The sequence below is a fragment of the Protopterus annectens genome, chromosome 2.part1 (genome assembly GCF_019279795.1).
Source record: "Protopterus annectens isolate FY-2018-M chromosome 2.part1, PAN1.0, whole genome shotgun sequence".
NCBI classification, from domain to species: domain Eukaryota; kingdom Metazoa; phylum Chordata; order Ceratodontiformes; family Protopteridae; genus Protopterus; species Protopterus annectens.
This window is the reverse complement of record NC_056729.1, coordinates 646,319,959-646,344,347: the sequence shown is the minus strand read 5'-3', so window position 1 is coordinate 646,344,347 and position 24,389 is coordinate 646,319,959. Positions and strand designations below refer to the sequence as shown.

Here is a 24,389-nt window from a genome sequence, read left to right as displayed (position 1 = left end):
CAGCAAATAGAAGAAGGAGAAGGTATGGGAAATTTCTACAATGAGAAACGAGAGTGTAAGTTGGTATAATAAAGTATTAATGGCAGCTGTGAGGCACTGGACAAAGAAGAAAAGAAGATAGAGGGTTATGAGAGTATGGTTACTATACTTGGTTAAGAAGGCAAGAGTGGAGGTGAGTGCAAAATAGATGATAGATTGCATTAAGGTGAAATTTGACAAGTTAAGAATAGCATAGGGGTAGTACTCATACTGCCAAGTAGGGACTCATCTTCATCATCATAATCAACAACCCCCTATTCCCATTTTCTACATGTGGTAGGGATGGCATGTTAGCTGTTGCCATCTCTCTTGCTTTAATGCCACACTCCTAACTCATTCAACAATCATGCGTGACTGCTGCAGTCTTCATTCACACAGTCCATCCATCTCTATGTTGGATGCCCTTGTTTCCACTTCCCTTCTTCCTATCTTTACCTGATCATCTTCTAATATTCTGCATACATGCCCAAACCACTATCATTTGTTCTCTTTGTCCATTTATGCAATTGGAGCTACTTTGGCTTTGTCTGTCGCATAGTAAGTATCCTACCACCTATCACAGGCACTTCAGTTCCTTCACCTCTAACTTCCTTAACTGCTCTGCCTTTACTGCCAAGGTTTTTGTACCATACAATAGTACTGGTCACACCACTGTTTTGTACATCTTACTTTTCACCTTCTTTGGTAGTGTTCTGTCATACACTACCCCAGACATTTTGTGCCAGTTGGCTGCAGCCCCTCGGATTCTATCTCTAACCTCGTCATTCAGACTTCCCTTCTCTTCAGACATCCATCCCAGATAACTGAAGCTGTTAACCTGTTCCACTATTTTCCCCTCTGTCTCATTTTCCAGCTTCTTCTGATTTCTCCCATTTGCTGCTGTTACAACTGCCTTATCTGTACTCAGTTTTATCAGATGTGCCTTCAGTTTTGCATTCCATTCCCGTCCTTTGTTGAAGTTCTTTTTCAAAGTCTGCCTGTAATGCCACACCATGTGCACACAGCAATTCTGTTGATCTGTCCCATCTGACTTGTTTGCTAGTTTAGTCCATCACCAGTATGAACAGCAGTAGACTCAGACCTGAACCATGAGTCCCAGTGGGAGTCCAAGCAGTGTTCATAATTGAGTCATTGGGTCCTTGTACATAGCCTGCACTAATTCTACCATACTTATGGAACTTAAAACCACCACAGGACTGCCCAGATCAGCTTTCCTTGCCCTTAGTCATATGCTTTCTCCAAGTCAAGAAATGCTCAGTTGGACTCTTTCTTCATCTCTAGCTTCTTCTCAGCTATCTGTCTTACTGCAAACGTACTACATCCTGATCGTAATCTGATCTGCTCACTTCTTACTGTCTACTTCTGTATGTATTCATTTATCAGTCACCCTCTCTAGAATTTTCATTAGTGTGGCAGGAGTTTGATTCCTCTGTACTGCCCACAGTTGTGGATGTCCTACTTGTTCTTGTACACTTTGCACTATTATACTAATTCTCCAGTCATCTGGGATACATCTTTCTCTCCATACTGTTGTGAGTAATGCCAAAAAGGTACTAGTGTGCTAATATGCTAGACCTGTGGTGTACAATCAATACAGATTTGTGTGAATTAAGGCAGTCAGTAAATCACCCCTTTAATTTGAATATAAATCAAATTTGTGGGTCACATTTGGGTTGCATGGCTAGGCTTTTAAGGGCCCTAGTGGTTGTTAGTGTAGTGTACACCTTTGAACCAATGAACCTATGGAAAGATTACTATGCTTAGAGTTTGTACCTATAAAGTTAGGATGGCCTGTTTTTTTTTTTCCTGTTGTTAACAAGCTTGGTGTCCATTCAGGATGTGCATATAAATAATGTTTACTCAGGGCTGAATCATTTTACAAAGATTGTAATACCTTTAGTCAGAAGTTAGGTACTGCATATGGAATAAAAAGTAGTACAGGAACTGAAAAGTGCTGAAAGATTTGAAAGTGTTGAAATCTATACATTGATATGCAGTTTGTAAGTATTTGTGTAAAATATGTGAAAATATTTTCCTTCTAAAAAGGAGGGTGCAATATAAAGTGTGTATTCATACTTCTGAAGTGTACATCATTACAAAGAATATTCATCATTTTGAGTCTCTAAAACACCAGGATCCAATGTTGTTTATATTTGCCCAATTCAGCTGTGGGTTGCCAGATATGACAGGATCCAACCTCTGCACTAATTAGGAAGATTTTGCTTCGGGGCTCTAGTTCCTCCCCTACACATAACTCCATGTGCTCCACCTAATCGTCTCAGATCCCTTTTTCCACGGAAGATTTCAAGGGTTCCATCGAACTTCACTCTTCATCAGCAGAAATTATATCCTTTCCTTGCTCCTTTCTTATAGAATAGTAGTAATTTAATGTTTTTTTCTTAGGTATTTAGTCTTCCCATAGGATAGTTAGCAATTTTAGTAATTATAGTAGTGTGTTTAGCAATTTATCTGCGGTGGTGGTGCTGTGGTAGCGTCGTCGCCTCACAGCAAGATGTTGTCCCATTCGATTCTCAGCTAGAGCGTCTTCTGTGGAGACATGCGTGAATGGGTGTACCTTCATTGAAGGATGTGCGTTAGGGCCAGCAACTCAGCACGTAAAAATCAACTGCCAATCATTAGCGGACCGGAGTTCCGCTGTGGCGACCCCTAACCGGGAAAAGCCGAAAGACACAACAACAACATAGTAGTGTGTTTAGCAGTTTCAGTAGTATAGTGTTTTGCAGTTCTAGAGTTTTCTTAGCATGCAAAACTGTTTCTTTATATCAATAGTGATCAAAGTTGTTAGCTGTACAGTTTGAAATTTGTGATATTGTATGCAGTTTGTTATACTAGATTGATAGTTCCGTATTGTTGTTAATTATGGTCCAATGTGTCAGATACTTGGGGATTTAAAAAATGCACAGAGTATGGGCACCCACTTCCCCCACAGGATCTTCACCAGAAATGTGTTTACTAATGGGGGCAGAACACCTAGAAACCCCATGTCAAGCTTGTGCTTCCTTTAGCACTAGGGTATTACAGCGAAGGGCATAAAACTTAATAGTTAAAGGGATTCTTCCTGCTAAACCTACTCGCTCTACTTCAACTTCTCCAGCCAGCAAAGAGAAAAAAGCAAGAGACAGAAATGTTTAAATCAAAGGAAAAAAAAAAACAAAGAAAAAGAGAAAAAAAGTAGATATAGATACATAAATCAGAAAAAAATCAAAGAAAAAGACACCAGATCTGAATCCTATTCAAAGACCCAATCCAAAGATTCCTTGGCGATTGGATCCATGAGCTGCTTGGATCCATTCGCCCACTGATCAGCCCCTGGTTCTCACTGGAACTGGTAAGTCTCTGGCTACATTCACCCATTTTATAAGACATGGAGACCATCCAGACCTTCCTTCTTGGCTTCTTCAACATGGTCCTGCAGGAGTCTTTAAGAGGAGGACATTGACAGAGTGATGAGGAGGCTCCTTAGAGTTCACATTCAGCTTGGAGTTCTCTCGGTACCATCACCCTTGAACATGCTAAGTACAGTACTGGCCACTCCTCCTTTATCCACTCTGGCACTGATCCGGCCATCATATCCAGCTAGCTTGGCATTGATCTGCCCCAAGGTATCTGTGTCAGAGATGATGGCTTTCTCCACTTTGAACCCAACTGAATCCCTTCCGCTGTTGGTTCTGACACAGTCAGAGCCAATAGACTCTCAGAACTGTGTCTTCAGTGCCGAGGAATGGGAGGAAAGGTCAACACCGAGACTGTCTGAGCCATCCCTCTCTCCCTCTCAGTGCCTTGGTTTTCAATATCTGGGTTCTGAGATCTGCATTGGAGTAAAAACCTGTTGGTTCCAAAAGGTCTTTACCAAGGGTATCAGAGAGAGAGTCCCTTTGGAGTCAATAGCATCATCAGCTTTCAAGACTTTTCAAAGAGTCATCTCTATTCTGAGGGATAGGATACCTTAATCAAGACATGTGCCACCTGAACTCCACACCGAATCCGACTCTGTCATCATTCTTTTAGACTAGGACAGCCAGAACCAAAACCCCAGGAGGCTTATATCTGTTAAGCTCCCAGTCTGACACTGAACCCTCTGACATTCCCACAGAGCAAGTTCACCAAAAGCAGATGTGTAAGCAGAAGCACATTGACTCCTTACCAGAGTCTGTCACTGATGACACAGAAATTGATGAAGGAGAAGGATCCACTAAATCCCTGCCTGATGACATCATCTTTGTTGAAATCCTGGAATGGAAACAGAAGGTGGGCTGGTTCACCATAAATCCTTCTCCAAAATATGTTTTCCAGGAGGCATTTGGTTCTGGCCCATCAACATCTTGGGTGGTACCTCTTACTTGACCCTTTAGTCAACCTCATGGTACAGTGGGCATGGAAGGATCCTGATGTGATGGAAGTCATTCCCAAGAAGCCTGGCAAAATCTTGTCAGCACCTTCAGACAGAAAGCATTGGAGCAAAGGGCCATCTGTGGATGTAGTGGTGGTAGATGAGCAACCAAGAAAGAGCTTTCAGAAGAGAGCACTTCGGTCTGTCCTACTAACAAGGAGTCAAGGGAGTTGAATTGTTTTGTGAAATGGATACATCCTTTGGCGTCTTTTACCCTACAAGCACTGTACTATTTAACACTTACCACTTGATTTCAGAGAGATTTTACCAAAAAGATTTCCAAATCTTTCTCTCTCAGGGGTTCTGCCAACAGATATCCAGATAACAGTGAAGTTTCAGCTATCAACCCTTTAATACTCATCTAACATGGCAATGTGTCGAATTTCTGATGCAACCGATGGCACAGTGACAGCAGCAGGCACTGGCATTACAATACACTGGTGTGCTTGGATATGTCTTTGTGACTTTGCAAAAAGTTTCAAGACATTCCTTATTAATGCCTGTTATGATGGATCCACTTTGTTTGGTCCTGAGGTCAGGGAAACTCTGACTAAAAGCCAGCAAGATGTGGTTCAGGAAGTTACATGAATCTTACCAGGAAATGTCTAGTGATAGGCCTTCCCGGGCAGAGGAGAAGGGCATCAGAATGGACTTTGTCCCAGGGGCAGGAACAGATTGCAAAATCAGGGTTTCAGTGTGACTTTTCTGAGAAAACCTTGTATTACCCCCGAGAAGTTACCTGACTGCTACACTCTGGAAGCATTTGGGGGGAGGTGATTGTTTCTGCACCCTCTAGCCTGGAAAAGTATAGCAATAGATTCCTGGGTGCTATACATTATTTCCAGAGGCTATATAATCCATTTTCCCATCCTCCAAAATGTAAGAGCTCAGTTCCTAGTGTTCAATCCAATCAGCAGGAACTACCAGTAACAGAACTTTTTAAGTTACTAGAAAAATGTCATCCAACCAGTCCCCAAAGACCAGCAAGGATCCAGAGTTTATTCAAAGTTCTTTTTAGTTCCAAAAAAACAGGGGACCTCAGACCCATTTTGGACCTGAGTCATTTAAATCAATTTTTGAAACAGACAAAATTCTGAATGATCACTATTCAGACCATTTTGCCTCTTCTGAGGAGGGATGTCTGGATGTGCTAAGTACATCCCTAGGACGTATACTATCACATAACGATAGAGAGGCATTCAAGGACATTAGTCCATTTCAGGCTGGGAGCCAGTCATTATCAGTTGAGGGTGCTGCCCTTTGGTCTCACCACAGCCTTCAGGGCATTCTTTAAGATGATGGCAGTAGTAGCAGCACAGCTCTGTCTGCTAGGGATCCAGGTATTCCCATATTTGGATGATTGGCTCCTAATATCTACCTCAAGTCTAATATTGTGTCAACAGAGACCTGTTGCTCCAGATTCTTCAGGAATATGACATTACCATCAACACAGAAAAAAAGGCAACTCACTCTGACTCAAACTATAGAATTCATCAGATGCCACCTGAATATGGCTTCTCAATTCGTTAGCCTTCCTCCTTGCAGGGTGCTTTCCATCCAGCTTACAGCTTCAACTCTCATGAGACATCATTCTCCCCAACCAGACTAATCCTTCAGATGCTAGGTTTAATGGCTTTTACCATTCTATTGGTTCCCTTGGCAAGATATCACATGAGACTGCTTCAGTGAACCTTAGCAGTGCAATGGTCACAGGCTGACAATCCTCTTCATTCAAAGATACAAATCACTCCAACTTGCAGAAACTATATATCATGGTGGATAACATCTCCATAATTGACAGAAGGATTTCCCTTAGTTAGGGATCCCTATGGTAGTAGTAACAACAGATGCTTGCCTTCTGGGGGGGTGGATACTTTGAGGGAAACACTGTCCAAGGTTCCTGGTCACAGACAGAGGCAAAGCTCCACATCAATATTCTGAAGATGGGACAGGTCCTCCTAGTGTTGCACGCCTTCCAAGATGCTCTCCCCAGAGGTGTGATAGCTATTCAAACAGACAATATGTTGGTAGTCTGGTATCTAAACAAACAGGGAGGAACACGTTCCTAGCCATTATGTTCAGAAGCCATGAGGGTATGGCAATGTGTGATGTCTCACAATGCTTTCTCATAGTGATGCACATCCCAGGAATTCCACTGTTCTAGCAGACAAATTTAGCAGATGTATCCTGATGCTTCATGAGTGGTTCCCAAACTCAATAGTGGCTGCAAATATATTCAGTCACTGGGAACAGCCTTGCCTTGATCTTTTTTTGCCTCCTAGCTCAACAACAAGTGCAGCAGGGACAGTCAAAGAGGGAAGCGCTTGTCCATCATTGACCCCAGAGTCTCCTCTGTGGCTTACCTCCACTTCCACTGATGAAAATATTCATACAGAAAGCAAGGATGTGCACAACCAGGGTAATCCTCATCAGCCCCGTTTTGGCATCAACAAAAAATGGTTTCCATTCCTATGGCCTGTACTAGTTCATCCACCCTGGTTGTTGGACCACTCTCCAGACCTCCTTTCTCACCCATCTGGATTGCCTCCTCCAAATCAGAAATCCATGAAGTTGACTGGTTCCTTCAGTTTTAGCATTAGCCAGAGATTCCAGGCTTTCCCCTTCAGTGGTACACATTCTCACAGCTTCCTGGAAAAACTCAGCTACCAAGGTTTATCATAGAAAATGGAAAGAAATTCTATCTGGGCATTTTCTAAAGGTCTAGACACATTCTCAACTCCAGTTCCTACTATTCTACAGTTTCTTTCAGAGTTACAGTATTTCAAACTGGTTCCAACTATTCCACGATCAAGGTACAGTTAGTAGTCATTTCCAGTTTCTATGTAGGCTTGGAAAACACCTCCAGAAGTTCCTTAAAAATATCAGGAGTATTCTTAATGGGAACCTTTCTTCTTAGGCCACCTATTAGAGACTCAGTGCCTCCCTGGAACACTACCATTATGGTACAAGTATTAACTCAATCACCCTTTAAAACTGCATCATCAGTAGACATCATATTTCTCACTTAGAGAACTGTCTTTCTAACAGCAGTAACTTCAGCCAGAAGAATTTCTGATTTGCAAGCCCTTTCTTCTTAACCACCCTATCTGATCTTTTACAAGGATAGAGTTTCTTTAAGAACTAATGCTTCTTTTCTACCATGACCTTGAACCAATCTATTCATTTCCCAGTTTTTTTTCCAAAATTTTCTAATAAAGGTGAATATATGGTACATATACTGGACATATATCATCAATTGTGATTCTACCTTCACTGGACAAGACCATTCAGGAAATCATGCCAATTATTGTTTAAAACAGAAAATGAGGAAGTCAGTTTCCAAAGTTACATTGTCTGCATGGCTTTCAGAATGTATTTACTTTGTATATATGAAAAAAGACTGTGTTATAATTTCAACCAAAAGCACATTCAACCAGAGTGGTGGCTGCATCTACAGCATTTGCAAGCAGACTTTCCATTGATGATATCCACACAGCAGCTACTTAGTCTACAGTTCATATCTTTACTTCTCACTACAAATTGGATGAACAATCCAGGTCTCATTTATCCTTTGGCTCCACCATGCTCAGGAATATCCTTCCATGAGTCCACCCAGGCCTTAGTGCTTGAGAATCTGTCCCACAATTGAACTGAATGAAAATAGACTGTATTGGATATGAAAGTTATGTACTTAGTGTAACGATAGATCCATGTTGTCTGGTTTTCATCCGGTTCAACATCCCACCTGCCAACCCCCTCCACATCATCATTTGTATTCCTGAGAACTGGGTTAGGATTAACTAGGTATCACTTACATTTGCATAAAATGTACCTGCAATTTGCTGCAGCATGATTTTCTAGCTGATACTAGTTAACTTTATTGCTTGTGGTAGTAATTAGGATTTCTAAACAGGGCAAACTTGATCTGAGGTGATTAGGTGGAGCACAGGGAGTTATGGGTAGGGGAGGAGCCAGAGCTCTGAAGCAAGATCTTCCTGATAAGTGCCAAGGTCAGATCCTGTTGGACCTGACAACTCACACTTAAACCAGATGAAAAGCAGGCCACACGAATCTATCATTATGGTAGGAACATAACTTTCATTTTCTCACCGTTCCACATTGTAAGGCTCTGCCACACATTTAGTATTAAGAATTTTTCAAACTGATATCCATGGTAAATAATACTGAATCATATTAATTCATCAAAAGAACTTGTTCTAAGTATAAAGTAACACATTTAACCACCTTTTGAGCTTCCTAGTTGAAACTGTTAGTAGGTGCTCCATATTTTGCCCATTTTTTCCACATTATGAGATGTAGTGTTCCATTCTGGAGGTGAATGGTTGTGAATTATGTGTCTATGTTTAAATTACTGGTACCTTTACCTCATTCAGGTTCCTATATGGGTATAATGTAGCATAGTTTTCTGTACACTGCTGCAAAGACTAAAAATAAAGCTGACAACAATGATAGCATTCCTTTCATGTCTTATCTCATTATTCATGTTTTCAAATACCAAGTGTTATAGTAAGTACTCATGTATTTGTTCTTTGCTAGTGGAGTTCAGTTCAACATATCAAAGCATGAGTTTTTAATTTTAGGAAATTGAGCATTCTGTCCTGCATCCATTTATTACTAGCATTGGCTCCTCGGTCAAGGTTATGAATTGGATAAAGTGTAGACAGCAAATGGATGGATACAAATCAAGCATAATTTCCATGAGGTACCCTCATAAAATAAATGATGCATACAGTAGATTACTATTACTATTACTACTACTGCTACTACTACTACTACTACTGCTACTACTACTACTACTACTAGTACTGCTACTACTACTACTACTACTGCTACTACTACTGCCACCACTGCTACCACTACTGCTACCACTGCTACCACTGCCACCACTACCACTGCCACCACCACCACTGCCACCACTACTGCCACTACTACTGCCACTACCACCACTGCCACTACCACCACTGCCACCACCACCACCACCACTACCACTGCCACCACCACTACTGCCACCGCCACCACCACCACCACCGCTACCACCACCACCACCACCACGACCACCACCACCACCACCACCACCAGCACCACCACCACCACCACCACCACCACCACCACCACCACCACCACCACCACCACCACCACTGCCACCACCACCACCAGCACCACCACTACCACCACCACTCACCACCACCACCACCACCACCACTGCCACCACCACCACCACTGCCACCACCACCACCACCACCACCACCGCCACCACCACCACTGCCACCACCACCACCACCACCACCACCACCACCACCACCACCACCACCACCACCACCACCACCACCACCACCACCACCACCACCACCACCACCACCACCACCACTACCACCACTGCTACTGCTACTACTACTACTGCTACTACTACTACTACTACTGCTACTACTACTTCTACTGCTACTACTACTACTACTACTACTACTACTACTACTACTGCTACTACTACTGTTGTAATTGTGGCCGAGTGGTTAAGGCGATGGATTAGAAATCCATTGGGGTTTCCACAGGTTTGAATCCTGTTGATTATGGTGCTGCTCTTTAAACTGGTATAATGGTTAGCACTCTGGACTCTGAATCCAGTGATCTGAGTTCAGATCTCGAAGGAACCTGTTGAGGCCTTCAGTTTTTACCCTACCATTGTTGACAAATTCAAGAGGTTAGGTACAAACCCGTATATTACCCGGTGGATAGCCAACTGGCTCAAAGACAGGACCTAGGAAGTTAGAATTGGGGAGTCCACCTCTACAAAGAGGCCAGTCACAAGTGGAGTCCCTCAGGGATTAGTCCTTGGACAGCTCCTTTTTGGCATTTACTTCTCAGACATCAAGGCCAATGTCAGTGGTTTCTGGATGACTAAATTTGCAGATGATTGCAAATTAGGAGCTGTCATTGAAGCTCATACTCACACAAATGTTCTCCAGGAGGGGCTGACACAGACAAACAACTGGTGTCAGAGCCATGGACTAAAACTTAATGCCAAGAAATGCATAATAGTATCCTTTGGAAAGTCATCCATCCCTGGTAACTATCATATTGACAACACACCCCTTAGAGCTGACCGAGTAATCAGGGACTTAGGGGCACACATAGATAGTAATCTAGCCTTTGATCATCACGTGTCTACAGTGGTGAGGAAATCATTCTATGTTGTGCAACTTATAAACAAAGGTATGGCATCTAAGTCCAAGGAAGTCATTGTTCCACTGTATTCGGCATTCATCAGACCTTTCATTGAGTACAATGCCCCCTTTGGTATGTACCTAACCAGGCATATGCAACAATTGGAACGTCCACAGACATTCCTCACTAAAAGAATACAGGGTGTAAGTAATATGTCCTATGCAGACTGCCTCAAGTCTCTATCCCTGTATTCTGTCTCCTACAGGCTTTTGGGGAGAGATCTATGCCTGGCATACAGGGTATTGTCAGACCCCAATCTGATGGACCTTCTGCATATCCACAAAACACACAGCACCAGAATTACCCATTCTAAAGACTTAAACCTTGCCTGTGATATAAGTAGGACCTGCTGAAGAGATGGGTATATGTCCCAGAGACTACCCTATCCATGGAACAGGCTCCCCATCCATGTGAAGCAGAGTTTCTCACTAACCCAATTCAAGTGCAACTTGGACAATTGGATGGGAGACTGGAAATTCATCCCTGGTTTGGCACCTATGTCTCTAATGGACACAGATAACTTGTAAATGGTTCATCTCCCAGTCCCATGCTTACACTTATCAAGGATATCAGAACTTGTCAGAGATTTGGAATGCATGGCGAGGTTTATAAAGGCCCTTGTGGTCATTAGCCTAGTAAATATCTATGAACCTATGAACTACCATGCCTTCATCTGCATTAGCTGTACATCACAGGCACAGGTAGAGACTAACAAATATAGATATCTGATGATAACCAGTACAGCACAATACATGCTCCAATAAAAACACTTCCTGGTATACCCTATTAGAAGCTACATTCTCTTTTGCTGTCAGTTTTTGATGTGCGCTACTAGAAGGTGTGTGTGTGTGTGTGTGTGTGTGTGTGTGTGTGTGTGTGTGTGTGTGTGTGTGTGTGTGTGTGTGTGTAAGCATGGATATGTTTCTGTGTCTATCTGTTTCAGTAGTATGTCAGACTTTTAACTTGCTCACACTTTGTGTGTTTGTGTTGGAGTAGTGTGAAGATATACTGGATAGCCAACTGGTTCAAAGACAGGACCCAGGAAGTTAGAATTGGGGAGTCCACCTCTACAAAGAGGCCAGTCACAAGTGGAGTCCCTCAGGGATTAGTCCTTGGACAGCTCCTTTTTGGCATTTACTTCTCAGACATCAAGGCCAATGTCAGTGGTTTCTGGATGACTAAATTTGCAGATGATTGCAAATTAGGAGCTGTCATTGAAGCTCATACTCACACAAATGTTCTCCAGGAGGGGCTGACACAGACAAACAACTGGTGTCAGAGCCATGGACTAAAACTTAATGCCAAGAAATGCATAATAGTATCCTTTGGAAAGTCATCCATCCCTGGTAACTATCATATTGACAACACACCCCTTAGAGCTGACCGAGTAATCAGGGACTTAGGGGCACACATAGATAGTAATCTAGCCTTTGATCATCACGTGTCTACAGTGGTGAGGAAATCATTCTATGTTGTGCAACTTATAAACAAAGGTATGGCATCTAAGTCCAAGGAAGTCATTGTTCCACTGTATTCGGCATTCATCAGACCTTTCATTGAGTACAATGCCCCCTTTGGTATGTACCTAACTAGGCATATGTAACAATTGGGACGTCCACAGACATTCCTCACTAAAAGAATACAAGGTGTAAGTAACATGTCCTATGCAGACTGCCTCAAGTCCCTATCCCTGTATTCTGTCTCCTGCTGGCTTTTGGGGAGAGATCTATGCCTGGCATACAGGGTATTGTCAGACCCCAATCTGATGGACCTTCTGCATATCCACAAAACACACAGCACCAGAATTACCCATTCTAAAGACTTAAACCTTGCCTGTGATATAAATAGGACCTGCTGGAGAGATGGGTATGTGTCCCAGAGACTACCCTATCCATGGAACAGGCTCCCAAGCCATGTGAAGCAGAGTTTTTCACTAACCCAATTCAACTGCAACTTGGACAATTGGATGGGAGACTGGAAATTCATCCCTGGTTTGGCACCTATGTCTCTAATGGACACAGATAACTTGTAAATGGTTCATCTCCCAGTCCCATGCTTACACTTATCAAGGATATCAGAACTTGTCAGAGATTTGGAATGCATGGCGAGGTTTATAAAGGCCCTTATGGTCATTAGCCTAGTAAATATCTATGAACCTATGAACTACCATGCCTTCATCTGCATTAGCTGTACATCACAGGCACAGGTAGAGACTAACAAATATAGATATCTGATGATAACCAGTACAGCACAATACATGCTCCAATAAAAACACTTCCTGGTATACCCTATTAGAAGCTACATTCTCTTTTGCTGTCAGTTTTTGATGTGCGCTACTAGAAGATGTGTGTGTGTGTGTGTGTGTGTGTGTGTGTGTGTGTGTGTGTGTGTGTGTGTGTGTGTGTGTGTGTGTGTAAGCATGGATATGTTTCTGTGTCTATCTGTTTCAGTAGTATGTCAGACTTTTAACTTGCTCACACTTTGTGTGTTTGTGTTGGAGTAGTGTGAAGATATGCTGGAAGTACAGTATGTCAGTTGAAGTGTGAGTGTGGGGGGTTTCAATCCCTAATACTGACCTTCTCTACTTTTCCATTTTTGAAATAACTGTACATGATATAGTAACATAGGCTTCTGTAACATATATGCCCACCTTAAGTGGGTTTAATCAAAAGAAAGAAATAAAAAGTGCCACAATATAAGCAGATCATGTTAGCACAGGACTAGAAAGTGGGAGCACTAAGGCAGACAAGTGGTGAAAAAAAGAGGGACTAAAATGACAATAAAGATGAGAAGAGATGCACTAACACACACACATATGACTAACAGATGTGACTTGTACATATGTATAAATGAAGGCATAAATGAGAGGGGGGGACTCCATTAGTCAAAGAAAAGGACGTGAGAAGCATTACAGTGGGAGGGATAAGGGATCAGAAATGTAAAAGGAGCATATTCAAAGCACATTCCATTGGAACTTTTACCAAAAGCGTTGTTTGATGTAAAGGAAACCATATTAAAGAAAAGCACAAAAAGTACAACTTTTATGTCTGTGGCATGTGACCAGTACTCTTGCTAACTCATCTCCATAGTTGTCAAAAGTAAAAGAAATGGCTCCCCTGAGTACAACTTAAAGTTTCTGTCCAGTTTAGACAAATATCATTTTTGGCAGTATTCAGTGAACAATGCTTTGGCATTTCTGGTTCATCTGAATAATAGCCTAATAATCAGACAGGCACTATTATAATGAAACCAATTATAGTAGTTACAAGGAAAATCAGAAGTGAATTAAATGCGTCGGTATATGCAGAAGTTCTTAAAATTGCATCCCCAGCTGCCTACATTTGCTCAAGTGTTTGAATTTGTTGGTACTCAGTGTATGGCCTCAGACCTGGCAAGGGTCAGGGAATGTTCTACCTGTTACAGATAAAAGCTAAAGAAACATTCTGATTTAAAGGCAAAGTTATAGCAAGATAACCTAGTGAAATAAGCTGAGCTTACATTAACATAATTGGTGAGTTGCTGCTGCTCATCAAAGATGTTGAACTGAAAGAAAAAAATATTTTGCTGAGTCATATATTTAAACGTCAAATTAAGGATCATAGGTGTCACAGGTTTCTCCTAGTAAGTAAGGTATAATTTTGCTAAGTATTAATTACATGCTTCATTTTTTTCTTTTGATCCACAGGATTCTATAAACCCAGAAGACAAAAGACGTCGCTTCATCATCTCCTTCTTCCTCTCCAGTGACATGATTAGTATCTATGAGCCACCTATTCGTAACTCTGGTATCCGAGGAGGAAAGTTTCTTGAGAAAGCCAAGGTACTAAAGCCTGGCTCTACCATTGGTAACCCTCAGTACTATGGACCTCAAGACTTTGCCATTGGGAGCATTGTTGAAGGTAAGTCACATGGCAGATCTGCTAGCTGCTTAAGGAGCAGCAAATGAAAATCAATTTCCATTAATGTGTCTAACATGTCGTTGCCGTCATCTTTGGACCTCCTTGCAGTAACCAGTTTAATTTATCTTTCTGAAACAATTTCCATCAAGTTTCCATCAAAGAGTCCTTGCTGGAGTGGTTACATATAGTTCACCTACAATTAATGAAAGTTATGAAGATTCTGATATGATCTGCAAATATTTATGTATTTTCTGTAGGAGGAGAGGTTATTAAGAGAAGCTGCATTTATCAATGAAAGTAGTGGAAGAGACAAATGCTACATGGAAGGTAGTCTGTACTAGAAATGTTTTCAAAAAAATAGACATGTCTTACTCTCATTTATAGGTTCATAGGTTCATAGATAAGTACTAGGCTAACTGCCCTTGTGGGCTATTTTAAGCCTAGCCAATTACCCCATGTGAGAATCAAATCCTGCACCTTGTGTTTGTAAGGTAAACACCTTAATCATTATGTCAACCTCCCATCCTTTATATCACAACATTTAACTATAACTAATTGTTTGTCACAGATGCATAGAAGACGAAGAAGGGGTAGAGATGGAGAAGTTCATCATTCTCACTGCTGCAGTGACATTTAGGCTATATGGGTTGTGGCCTCTCTGGCCAATCTGGTTAAGATGGGGATTCTGAGGCATTGTAGCAATGGCCTCATGCACACTGACAACCCACTTATTCTTAGTAAAACAGATAAAGTATGCGAGAGGTGTAAATACACTTTAAGCTGGAGGTAAAACTCTCTCATACAACCTAAACTAATCCTATAGAAGTTGCCAGTGACATTTGCACCATGCCCACTGCACAGGGTAAAGACTATACACATAAAACTACTAATGCTGAGGCACTTACAGGTAACCTTCCTAAAACACTAAGACCTCCTACACTGCAAAATAAAAAAGGGTCCTAAGGCACCAGGTAGACACGCTGTTAAAACGCCTTCAACAGCTACACATAGTAACACTGTATCCATTGCCTCTATTACTAAGCCATTAAGGCAAACCAGCAGACAACAAAATTTCCTGGTCATTGGTGATTCTGTAGTGTAGCACATTGATGTCTTCCTCACCAGACTGAGTAAGGAGAGAGTCATGGTTAGCTGTCTTTGTGCGGCTACAATCCTTCAAGTCACACAGGCACTCAGGTTATTGAATCACAGGTACCATTATGACTCTGTCATAGTCCATGTGGGTGTTAACCTGAGATCTGCCTCCACTGACTACATGAAGAGAGACATGATCGAGCTCGCTGATTGTGTCTTAGGCAGGTATGAGCCTAGCACTGAGCAGCATACTACCTTCTCCAAGGATGATGTGTTGTTACCAACAGAAAATGATTAATTTTAACAATTGACTTAGCTTCTGATGTCAGTCCAAGTGGATACAATATTTGACGGCCTTGGAGGACATGGTTGACAGATCACGCTGCTTTGCCAGGGATGGTCTGCACTTCCCTTCTAGGCTTTCAGATATTGGTGAAGTCCTTTTCCACTCCAGTAGTGCCTTTTTAGGCAATGCCAAACTGATAAATCTCCTGACTTAAATGAACCTATGAAAGAAAGTCTGAAGGTGGTACTGTTCAATGCTAGAAGTCTTAAGAAGAAACTTCACTCCCTGTAAGTCTTCCTGTCCCTGAAGAATGTAGACATCTGTGTAGTAACAGAAGCATCATTTAAAGTCACAGAAAGTACCTTGGGAGTGCAAAGTTATAACAATTTTCTCACCTTTAGACCAGCTACTACACAGGAGGGAACTAAAGGTGCAGGAGTCTCAGTTTTTATTAAAAACAACATCACATCCAGACTAATGTGTATGACTCACTGGAACTCATACATATGCAGCTCACATAAACAGGGTCTCATACCATATTCTTGCAACCTATAGGTCCCCCTCCATGTCCCAGGAAACCCATACTACCCATCTCTATGCACTAGAGTTCCTCACTGTTCAACTCAATACAATCTTCATGGGGGATCTCAACTACCCCTCTATAGATTGTGACTCCTACACCAGTTCTAATGCACAAGCCCTAAACTATGTTAATGCCAACATCCTGGAACAGTTGGTCCATTTTCCTACCAATATCATTGACCTTGTACTCACAAACATGGGAGAGTGATGTTCCTCATCCAATGTAATGTTCTCGCTTGTCAGATCTGACCATAAGGCAGTATTGCTTGAAATAAAATTAAATCTGGGAACCCAGCGAAATCAAAAACCTTTAGGAACTATTCCAGAGCTAACCTCTCTCTAATAAGCAACATATTGGCCAAATTCCAAGCACTCCCAAACCCAGTAAACACCATAGCATATGCTGAGCTATTTACAAAATCCCTGAACAGCCATATTGATATCTGTATAGAGCAAGCAGTGCCCAGACAAGTCACACTGGTGTAATCACAATATTAATTGGTTATTCAACAAAAGAAGACAAATCTTAGCTAGGTGTAGGAGAAACAAAACCCAACACACTAAAAACACTTTTACCAATCTAAGCAGGCAGCTAAGAGGGTTAATTAATACTTCAAAGGCTAAATTTGAAGAAAAAAATAGCTTTTTAGGCAAAGGACAACCACAAAGCTGTCCATAATATCAAGGGAAATACGCACCATGTTCAGAACTTATTGTAAACTTACTGTAAATGGCATCACTCACACTGATCTGAAGGCCATTGACAATTTTTTGGCTGACAGGTTCATCTCAAACCCCCACCCCCAGCAGTTGAAGGGAAATACTGCATACTACAATCCCCCCAACCATTACTAAGGAATAGGTCTTCAGTGCACTTCCCAAGGCCAAAAACACTACATCGATGGGCCCTGATAACATCCCAGGATGCTTACTAAATAACATGAGACATGACCACTCTGGTCCACTTGAATCACTTTTCAACTGCTGCCTACAGTTAGGTTTTGTTCCCAAGGAGTAGACGATGGCTAAAGTCATTCCCCTGCAAAAAAGTAGGTCCAACCAGTGGTCCAGATAACTACAGGCCCATAAGTCTGACCAGCCTCATATGTAAGGCCATGAAAAAAATCATAAATGAGGACATAGGTAGCTAGCAAACTCTGGGCCCATCACAGTTCGGCTTTGTTAAAGGAAGGATGCCTATTAAATCTGGTGAACTTCTTTGACAGGGCGCCATAGGAATGGATAAGGGCAAGAGTGTGCACACAGCTTACCTCAACCCTGCCAAGGCATTTAATACAATACCCCACTCAGGCATTATAGACAAGCTCACTAAATTAGGTATAAACACTTTTATCACCTGCTGGATAGCCAAGTGGCTTACTGATAGGACCCAGAAAGTCAAAATAGGTGAGGCCACCTTCACCAAGAGGCCAGTCATTTGTTGAGTCCCCCAGGACTCAGTACTGGGCTTGCTCCTTTTTGGCATCTATTTCTCTGTAGTGAAAACAAATGCTGAAAGTTAATGGCTGACTAAGTTTGCAGACGATTGCAAGCTAGGGGTTATCATTGACTCCCCTTTTCAAGAAGGCTTATCTCTGACTTAAAAATGGTGCTAAACCATGGTCTTAAACTCCATGACAAGAAATGCATATGTGTACCCTTTGGGAAGTCAACCATCCTGGCTAATTACCACATTGGTAATATCTCTCTGAGAATCGACCCAGTGGTCAGGAATCTGGGTACTCACATAGACAGTTGCCTTACCTTCAACCATCACATGACCACAGTGCTGAGGAACTTCTTTTATGTTGTGCAAATTATAAGTAAGTGCATGACATCTTGGTCCAAAGAAGTCATTAGATACATTATACGCTGCCCTTATCAGACCAATAATAGTGTACAGTGCTCCCTTTGGTATGTACCTGACCAGGCATATGCAGCAACTAGACTGACCTCAGAGGCTGCGTTAGACAGAGCTCCTTAAAGTCATTTCCCTCTTCTCAGTTTCCAGTACATTATTAAGGGTTGATCTACGCCTGGCTTACAAGCCATCCACAAACCGTACACTTATGAATCTCCTGCAAATCTGTAAGTCAAACAGTACCAGAAATATAAGGTTTAAGGACCTGAATTCTGTCTGTGACTTAAACAGAACATGCTGAAGAGACATGTATGTGTCCCAGAGACTGACCCTCCTATGGAACAGGCTTCCCATCCATGTGAAGCTGAGTTTGTCTATTACCCAATTTAAGCAAAACTTAGACCCGTAGATGGAAAATAGGAAATTTACACCGGGCCTGGCACCCATGCCCCTTATGGACAGAGGTAGCTTATAAATACCTGTCCAACATCCTATTTGGGTACAGTACATCATCATTATCATTATCACTACTATACAGTACGTAGGCCCAAGAGCCATCTAAGAGGGCTGATTCTAGTAACAAAGCCTCATATGCTATATCCCCAGCCCAGGCATCCAGTCCTCACTTAAAACTGTCCAGTCCATCAGCAGATCTTATGTGCACTGGTAAGTTGTTCCAAAGAGGAGTCAACTTAACAGATATGTAAGAATGTCTAATAGAGCATGTTCCCATTTTAGTGACAACTTTCAAATTATTGTGTTTCAAAGTTCTTCTATTATTATTATTTTCTGTGTCAAACATAATTTAAAAGCTGCTGTCAAAAAAAAGCTTTGTATGCCAAAATAAATTTCCCCACAAATACCTGTAATTGATGGAAAATAAGTTCAGGAACTTGCATCAAATAGTTCAGATGACTGACCTGAACCATTCCTTTAGTGACTCTCCTTTAAACAAGTTCCAGACTGTTTAGCTGTGAGGTTGAATAAACACAGAAGGCTATGTTGTATTCAATAACTGGCCTTATATAAAATTTAAACATCTCAGTTAGAAAATGTGCATCTCTTGTTGTAAGATTCTTTAACAGAAAACCCATCTGCTTAGTTGCTTTTGTGGCAGCTGTAATAGCCTGTATTTTAAAAGACAGATTGCAGGTAACATTAATACCCAGATCTTGATAGGTGTCAACCATTTAGAGCACATATGAAGCTAAATAAATCGGTGATTTTAACATTTTGTTTGAGAAATACATTAATATTAATTTCTCTGAGCTAAAGGTGAAACCAACAATTGCAGCCCACTTGTTCAGTCTGGCAAGGTGCATGTTTAATTGCTCGATGTCATTACTATTCTGGATAATAAATCTGATCTTGAAATCAGCATATTTATATATCCAAAGTCTACTATCCTTTGCAATAACTGAAAAAACAATACTGAACAAAAATGGGCCCAGAACTGATCCCTGAGGTGCACCTGAAACAACAAATAGAGTAGACACTATTTATCCTAACTCACTGATCTGAAGTAGTTGTCTTCATTTGATCTCCAACCTGCAGGTTCCTGATCCATATCGGATCCAATTTGGCTGCATATCCAGCATCTGATCTGAGCTCAAAGCTCATCCCCTCACCCTTAATGCCTCTGTCTCCTTCCTCCCTTCGGATCTCATTTGACACCTGTAAAGTTTGCATCATGGTCTGAGCTCTCGGCTTCATTTTTTGGTAAGTGAGTGTTTTTTGGGATTTTTCTCTCTCTCTTTCTGTATTTTCTCTTCCTACTTTATATCCATCCCTCCGTGTGGTCATTGGTTCAAAAAGCTCTTTCTCTACTTTTCCTATCCTTCATAGTGTGTGTGGTGTGTGCTTGTGAGTGTACTGGGCCTGACCTGGGATCATGTCCGAAACTCCCAAGCCAGGCTTCAGAAAGTGCACAAAGTGTGGCCATAAGCTCTCCCCAGCCAACAGCCACACTCTGTGCCTGGTGTGTGTGGGGCAGCCCACCTTCAAACCTCCTGCTCCATCTGTGCTGGGTTCCATCCCAGGGCACTGAAGCACAGGAGGGATAAACTAATTCTAAAGGGCCTCCTTCCTTCTTCAGGGACTGTGGTCCCAGCAGCCCCAGCTTCAGCTTTGGCTGCTGCTTCTTCCTCCTCCCCAGCCTCTGAGACTCAAACTCCCACTAACAGTTCCTTAGAAGGGGAAAAAAATCTAAAAAGGACAGGCCAAGAAAGCGGTCCCCTGACTGCTTGGCTCCATCCGGCCCTCCACCTATGACTAGACCAGTTACCAGACCAGACTCTCCCTGGCTCCACTCTCCCCAGTTTTCTCCTGAGCCAGAGGAGCCCCAAATCTGGTCTCCAGTGCAGGCTTCCCCTCACCATCCCTCCAGGCTGGTGTTGGTTGCCTCCTCCTCCCGCTCTACCCGGAGCCTTAATGAAGCGGAGATGGACAGGATGATGCGTAAGTTCGCCTGCACCTAGATTCAGATGGGAGTCTTACCTGCCTCCTCTTCTTCTAGAGCAGGGAGGAAACAGTCATTCTTTATACCGACTACTCCTTCTCCAATCCGACCTTCAATTCAGAGCCTTTGGATTTGGGGTTGAGGGGTCAGCACCAATGGTACCTTGTATGATGATGCTGGCCATGGCTTGAGCATGTCAGATCTGACTGGGTCCGATCCGACAGGCTCTCGGAGACGTAGCCTCACTGCCAGATCCGAGGGGATGTTGTTGGCTCTGAGTGTGTCAGAGCACAGTCTTCCTCTCAGTATCTCTGTGCTTGGAGGCTCAGCTCTGGCTCCCCCAATGGGACAGAGGGGGATGGCACCTACTGGCCTTTCTCAGGATGTCCATTCTCCTTCGGCTTTTGATGTGGTGGAGAGGGTTCTCTCAGTATCATTGAGACCCTTGACCATCTCATCCTCAGACTCTGCCCCAACTCCCTCTGTTTTGGGTACGGTTTCGACCATCCTAGCCATCTCAGGGACAGCCTGCTGCCATATTTCCTCAGGAAGCTCCCACTTGGGAGCAGCAGGACATCAGCGAGTCCTCTCCAGAGATTCCCACTGACTAGTTTCCTTGCAAACGTACGTGCAAAAGGAGGCACTTAGACTCCCCTCCGGAGTCACTCACCGAAGACACTGATTTGGAGGAAGGCGAAGGTTCCCCCTGGTCACCCCCCCGAGAATGTCTCCTTTGGAGACATCACCAAACTCCTTCGCCAGAGGGGGGGGTGGTGTGATCAGAAACCTACCTCGGACAGATCGGTGTTCCTCGAGGCATTCAGTGCAGGCCCCTCTACTTCCTGGGTGTCCCCTCCCATGGATCCATTAGTGGACCTGATAACATCACAGGAGTGGAAGGAACCAGACATGGTGGAGCCCATCCCAAAGTGCCTGGATAAAGTTCTTAGCCCACCTTCAGCTAGGACATGCTGGAACAAGGGGTCTCCGGTTGATGCTATGGTGGTGGCAGCTGCCACTAGGAAAGAGCTCACTCACTGAATTGACACCTGTGTCCATGTCAGGGGAGGACAAGAAGAAGTTTTCCACTCGCATGGCCACTCTGAAGTCAGTCGCATACACCTCTGAGCGTCTCCTCTCCCATGCTACCGAGGGAGCCACTAGAGCAGCTGGTACGGGCGTTGCCATAAAGCGACATGCCTGACTCCAGCTCTGTCAGTTCTCGAAACCTTTTAAGACGTCATTCACCAGTGCCCCATATGATGGTTCCTTCCTGTTTGGGAAGTCGGTACATGAGATCTTGGTCCAGAGTGAGAAGGACAGGAAGACTCTGTCTGCCATTGGGATCCACTTCTCCACCCCTCAAAGATCCTTTTCTAGGAGTCAGAGAGGGACTAAGAAGATGTGGTACCAAAAGTCTCTTGCATTTTCCTGAGACACTTAGGACTCACCTTCCCCCAGGGGCAGAGGGGGATATGAAAGACATCACCCTAGAGGCAGAGGGGGTCTGAGAAATTATGGGTCTCGAGAACCTTTCTTGGACAGACCCGCACAACAGCCCTGAAGGGTTGCCCAACTGTCCATCTCTGGAAGCAGTCAGAGGCCAGTTATCACTACACCTAACAAAGTGAGAGTCCATCACAACAGATCATTGGGTGCTACGTTTCTATTTGTACAGGGCAAAACCTTTTCATAAATCTGACCAACATTTTATTTCTTATTCCAAACCTTTTTTAGGGAAACCAGTATCCAAAGTTACTATTGCCCGTTGGATTTCCCAATGTATTATCTGGGCATATTGTATCAGGGGGGATCTCCCCATCAGGTCAGGTAAAAGCACATTCTACTAGATCTATGGCCACTTCAGTGGCTTTTTGGTCAGGAGTTTCACTGGATGATATTTGTTCTGCAGGCACTTGAGTCTCAACTCATACCTTCATCTCACATTATAAACTGGACATTGTATCCAGGAACAGTGCATCCTTTGGCTCCACCATGCTCTGAAATATCCTTCCATTAGACCCTCCCAGGTGTTTAGTTGCTGGGGACTCTATCCCACAGGTTGAAGATCAACTGAAGACAACTACTTCAGATAAAGAAGTTATGTACTCATCATAACATTCCACCTCTTAGTTAACCAACTTATTATCCATCTGATCAAATAAATATTTTTATCTCAGTCCAGCAAACATATTCTTATTGCTGAGTGACTTAAACTGTCAAATGCTTTTGCTAGGTCCAAATAGATAACTCCAAGAGAGAGACCTATGTCCAAAGCTAAAGAAACTTGGTCAGAGAAACTGAACAAGTTACATAGGTAGAGCTACTAAAAACGAACGCATACTGGTCTATATTCCTACTAGCTAAGCTTGTGCTATTTGTACTTATCAGATCTTTAAGACAACTTTCAAAAGTCTTACATAATTTAGAAGTCAAGGTTATTGGTCTGTAGTTCTTCATAATGTCTTTCTCACCGTTTTTGTAGATAGGTATAATGCAAGACAGTTTTTATGACTTGTGTACAAGCCCATGAAACAACAATTTGTTAAATATAACATATAGAATATTAAGTAAATTGTCTTTCATTCTAACCAGCAGGTCACCTGAGATTAGATCTGGCCCAATAGATGATGTATTTCTTATTTTTCCCGTTGCTGTAAGAATTGTAGACTTGGTGATGTCTGGGAAAACACACAAAACTAATGTTAAATCATAATCCATACAGTAGTTGTCAACTGGATTGAATGTTACAAAGAAGCTGTTGAATTCATTAACTATAATATTCATATCATATATCTTATTGTCTAAGGCGACGTGAAATAGAAAATGTGTCTTGTTAATTGAATTAATATAGCTGAAAAAGACTTTTTGTTTATGCAGTTGTTGATTAGCATGAGCTCATATTTCTCCTTAGCATTCTTTATCTTATGCTTTAAGCATTTGCTAATATAATTTAGTTTTCTCCTGTTGATGTAGGCATGAATGTTCTTGGCAAATTTATAAGCTCTTTCCTTTTTTCTTGGCAATTTTCTAAGCTCTTTCCTTTTTTTATACAATCTATTAAGTGTTTTAGACTGCCATACTACTTTGTATGCTGCAGTTCTTAACTTCCAGTCAGTAGGCCAAGATCTAGATCTTAGGATCTTCACTAATACAGAATAACTGTAATCAAATTTACAACTTAATGTAACAGTTTCCCAGTTAGTCTCAACAAGTTGGTTCTTTAAGACACTGAAATCAACAAAATTATGGTTGTTCTTATGTTTCCTGTATACTCTTTTAGATGAAGAAAGAATACACACAATGGCATTGTGGTCTGGTCCAACTAATGGAGATATTCTGCCTAAATAAATGATAATATCATTTGTAGTAGAGGCTACAGTATTCAAAATGTTCCTTCCCTTTGTGTAGTTACATACCAATTGAAGCAAACCAAAATATGATAATATTGTCAAGAAATTCCCTCTCATAGGTTGAGGTAGCTGATAGAGAAGACCAGTCTGTGGTTGGATAGT

General features: G+C 42.3%; 1 protein-coding gene across 1 annotated transcript in view; it reads left to right on the top strand.

Annotated features, from left to right (window-relative positions):
* The window catches only part of EFHC1 (EF-hand domain containing 1), an 856,688-nt gene that overhangs the window by 601,297 nt on the left and 231,002 nt on the right, over nucleotides 1-24,389 (top strand). The window contains exon 8 of the mRNA XM_044062385.1: nucleotides 14,379-14,592. Within this exon, the coding sequence (XP_043918320.1) occupies nucleotides 14,379-14,592 (214 nt within the window). The remainder of the gene's footprint in view (nucleotides 1-14,378; nucleotides 14,593-24,389) is intronic.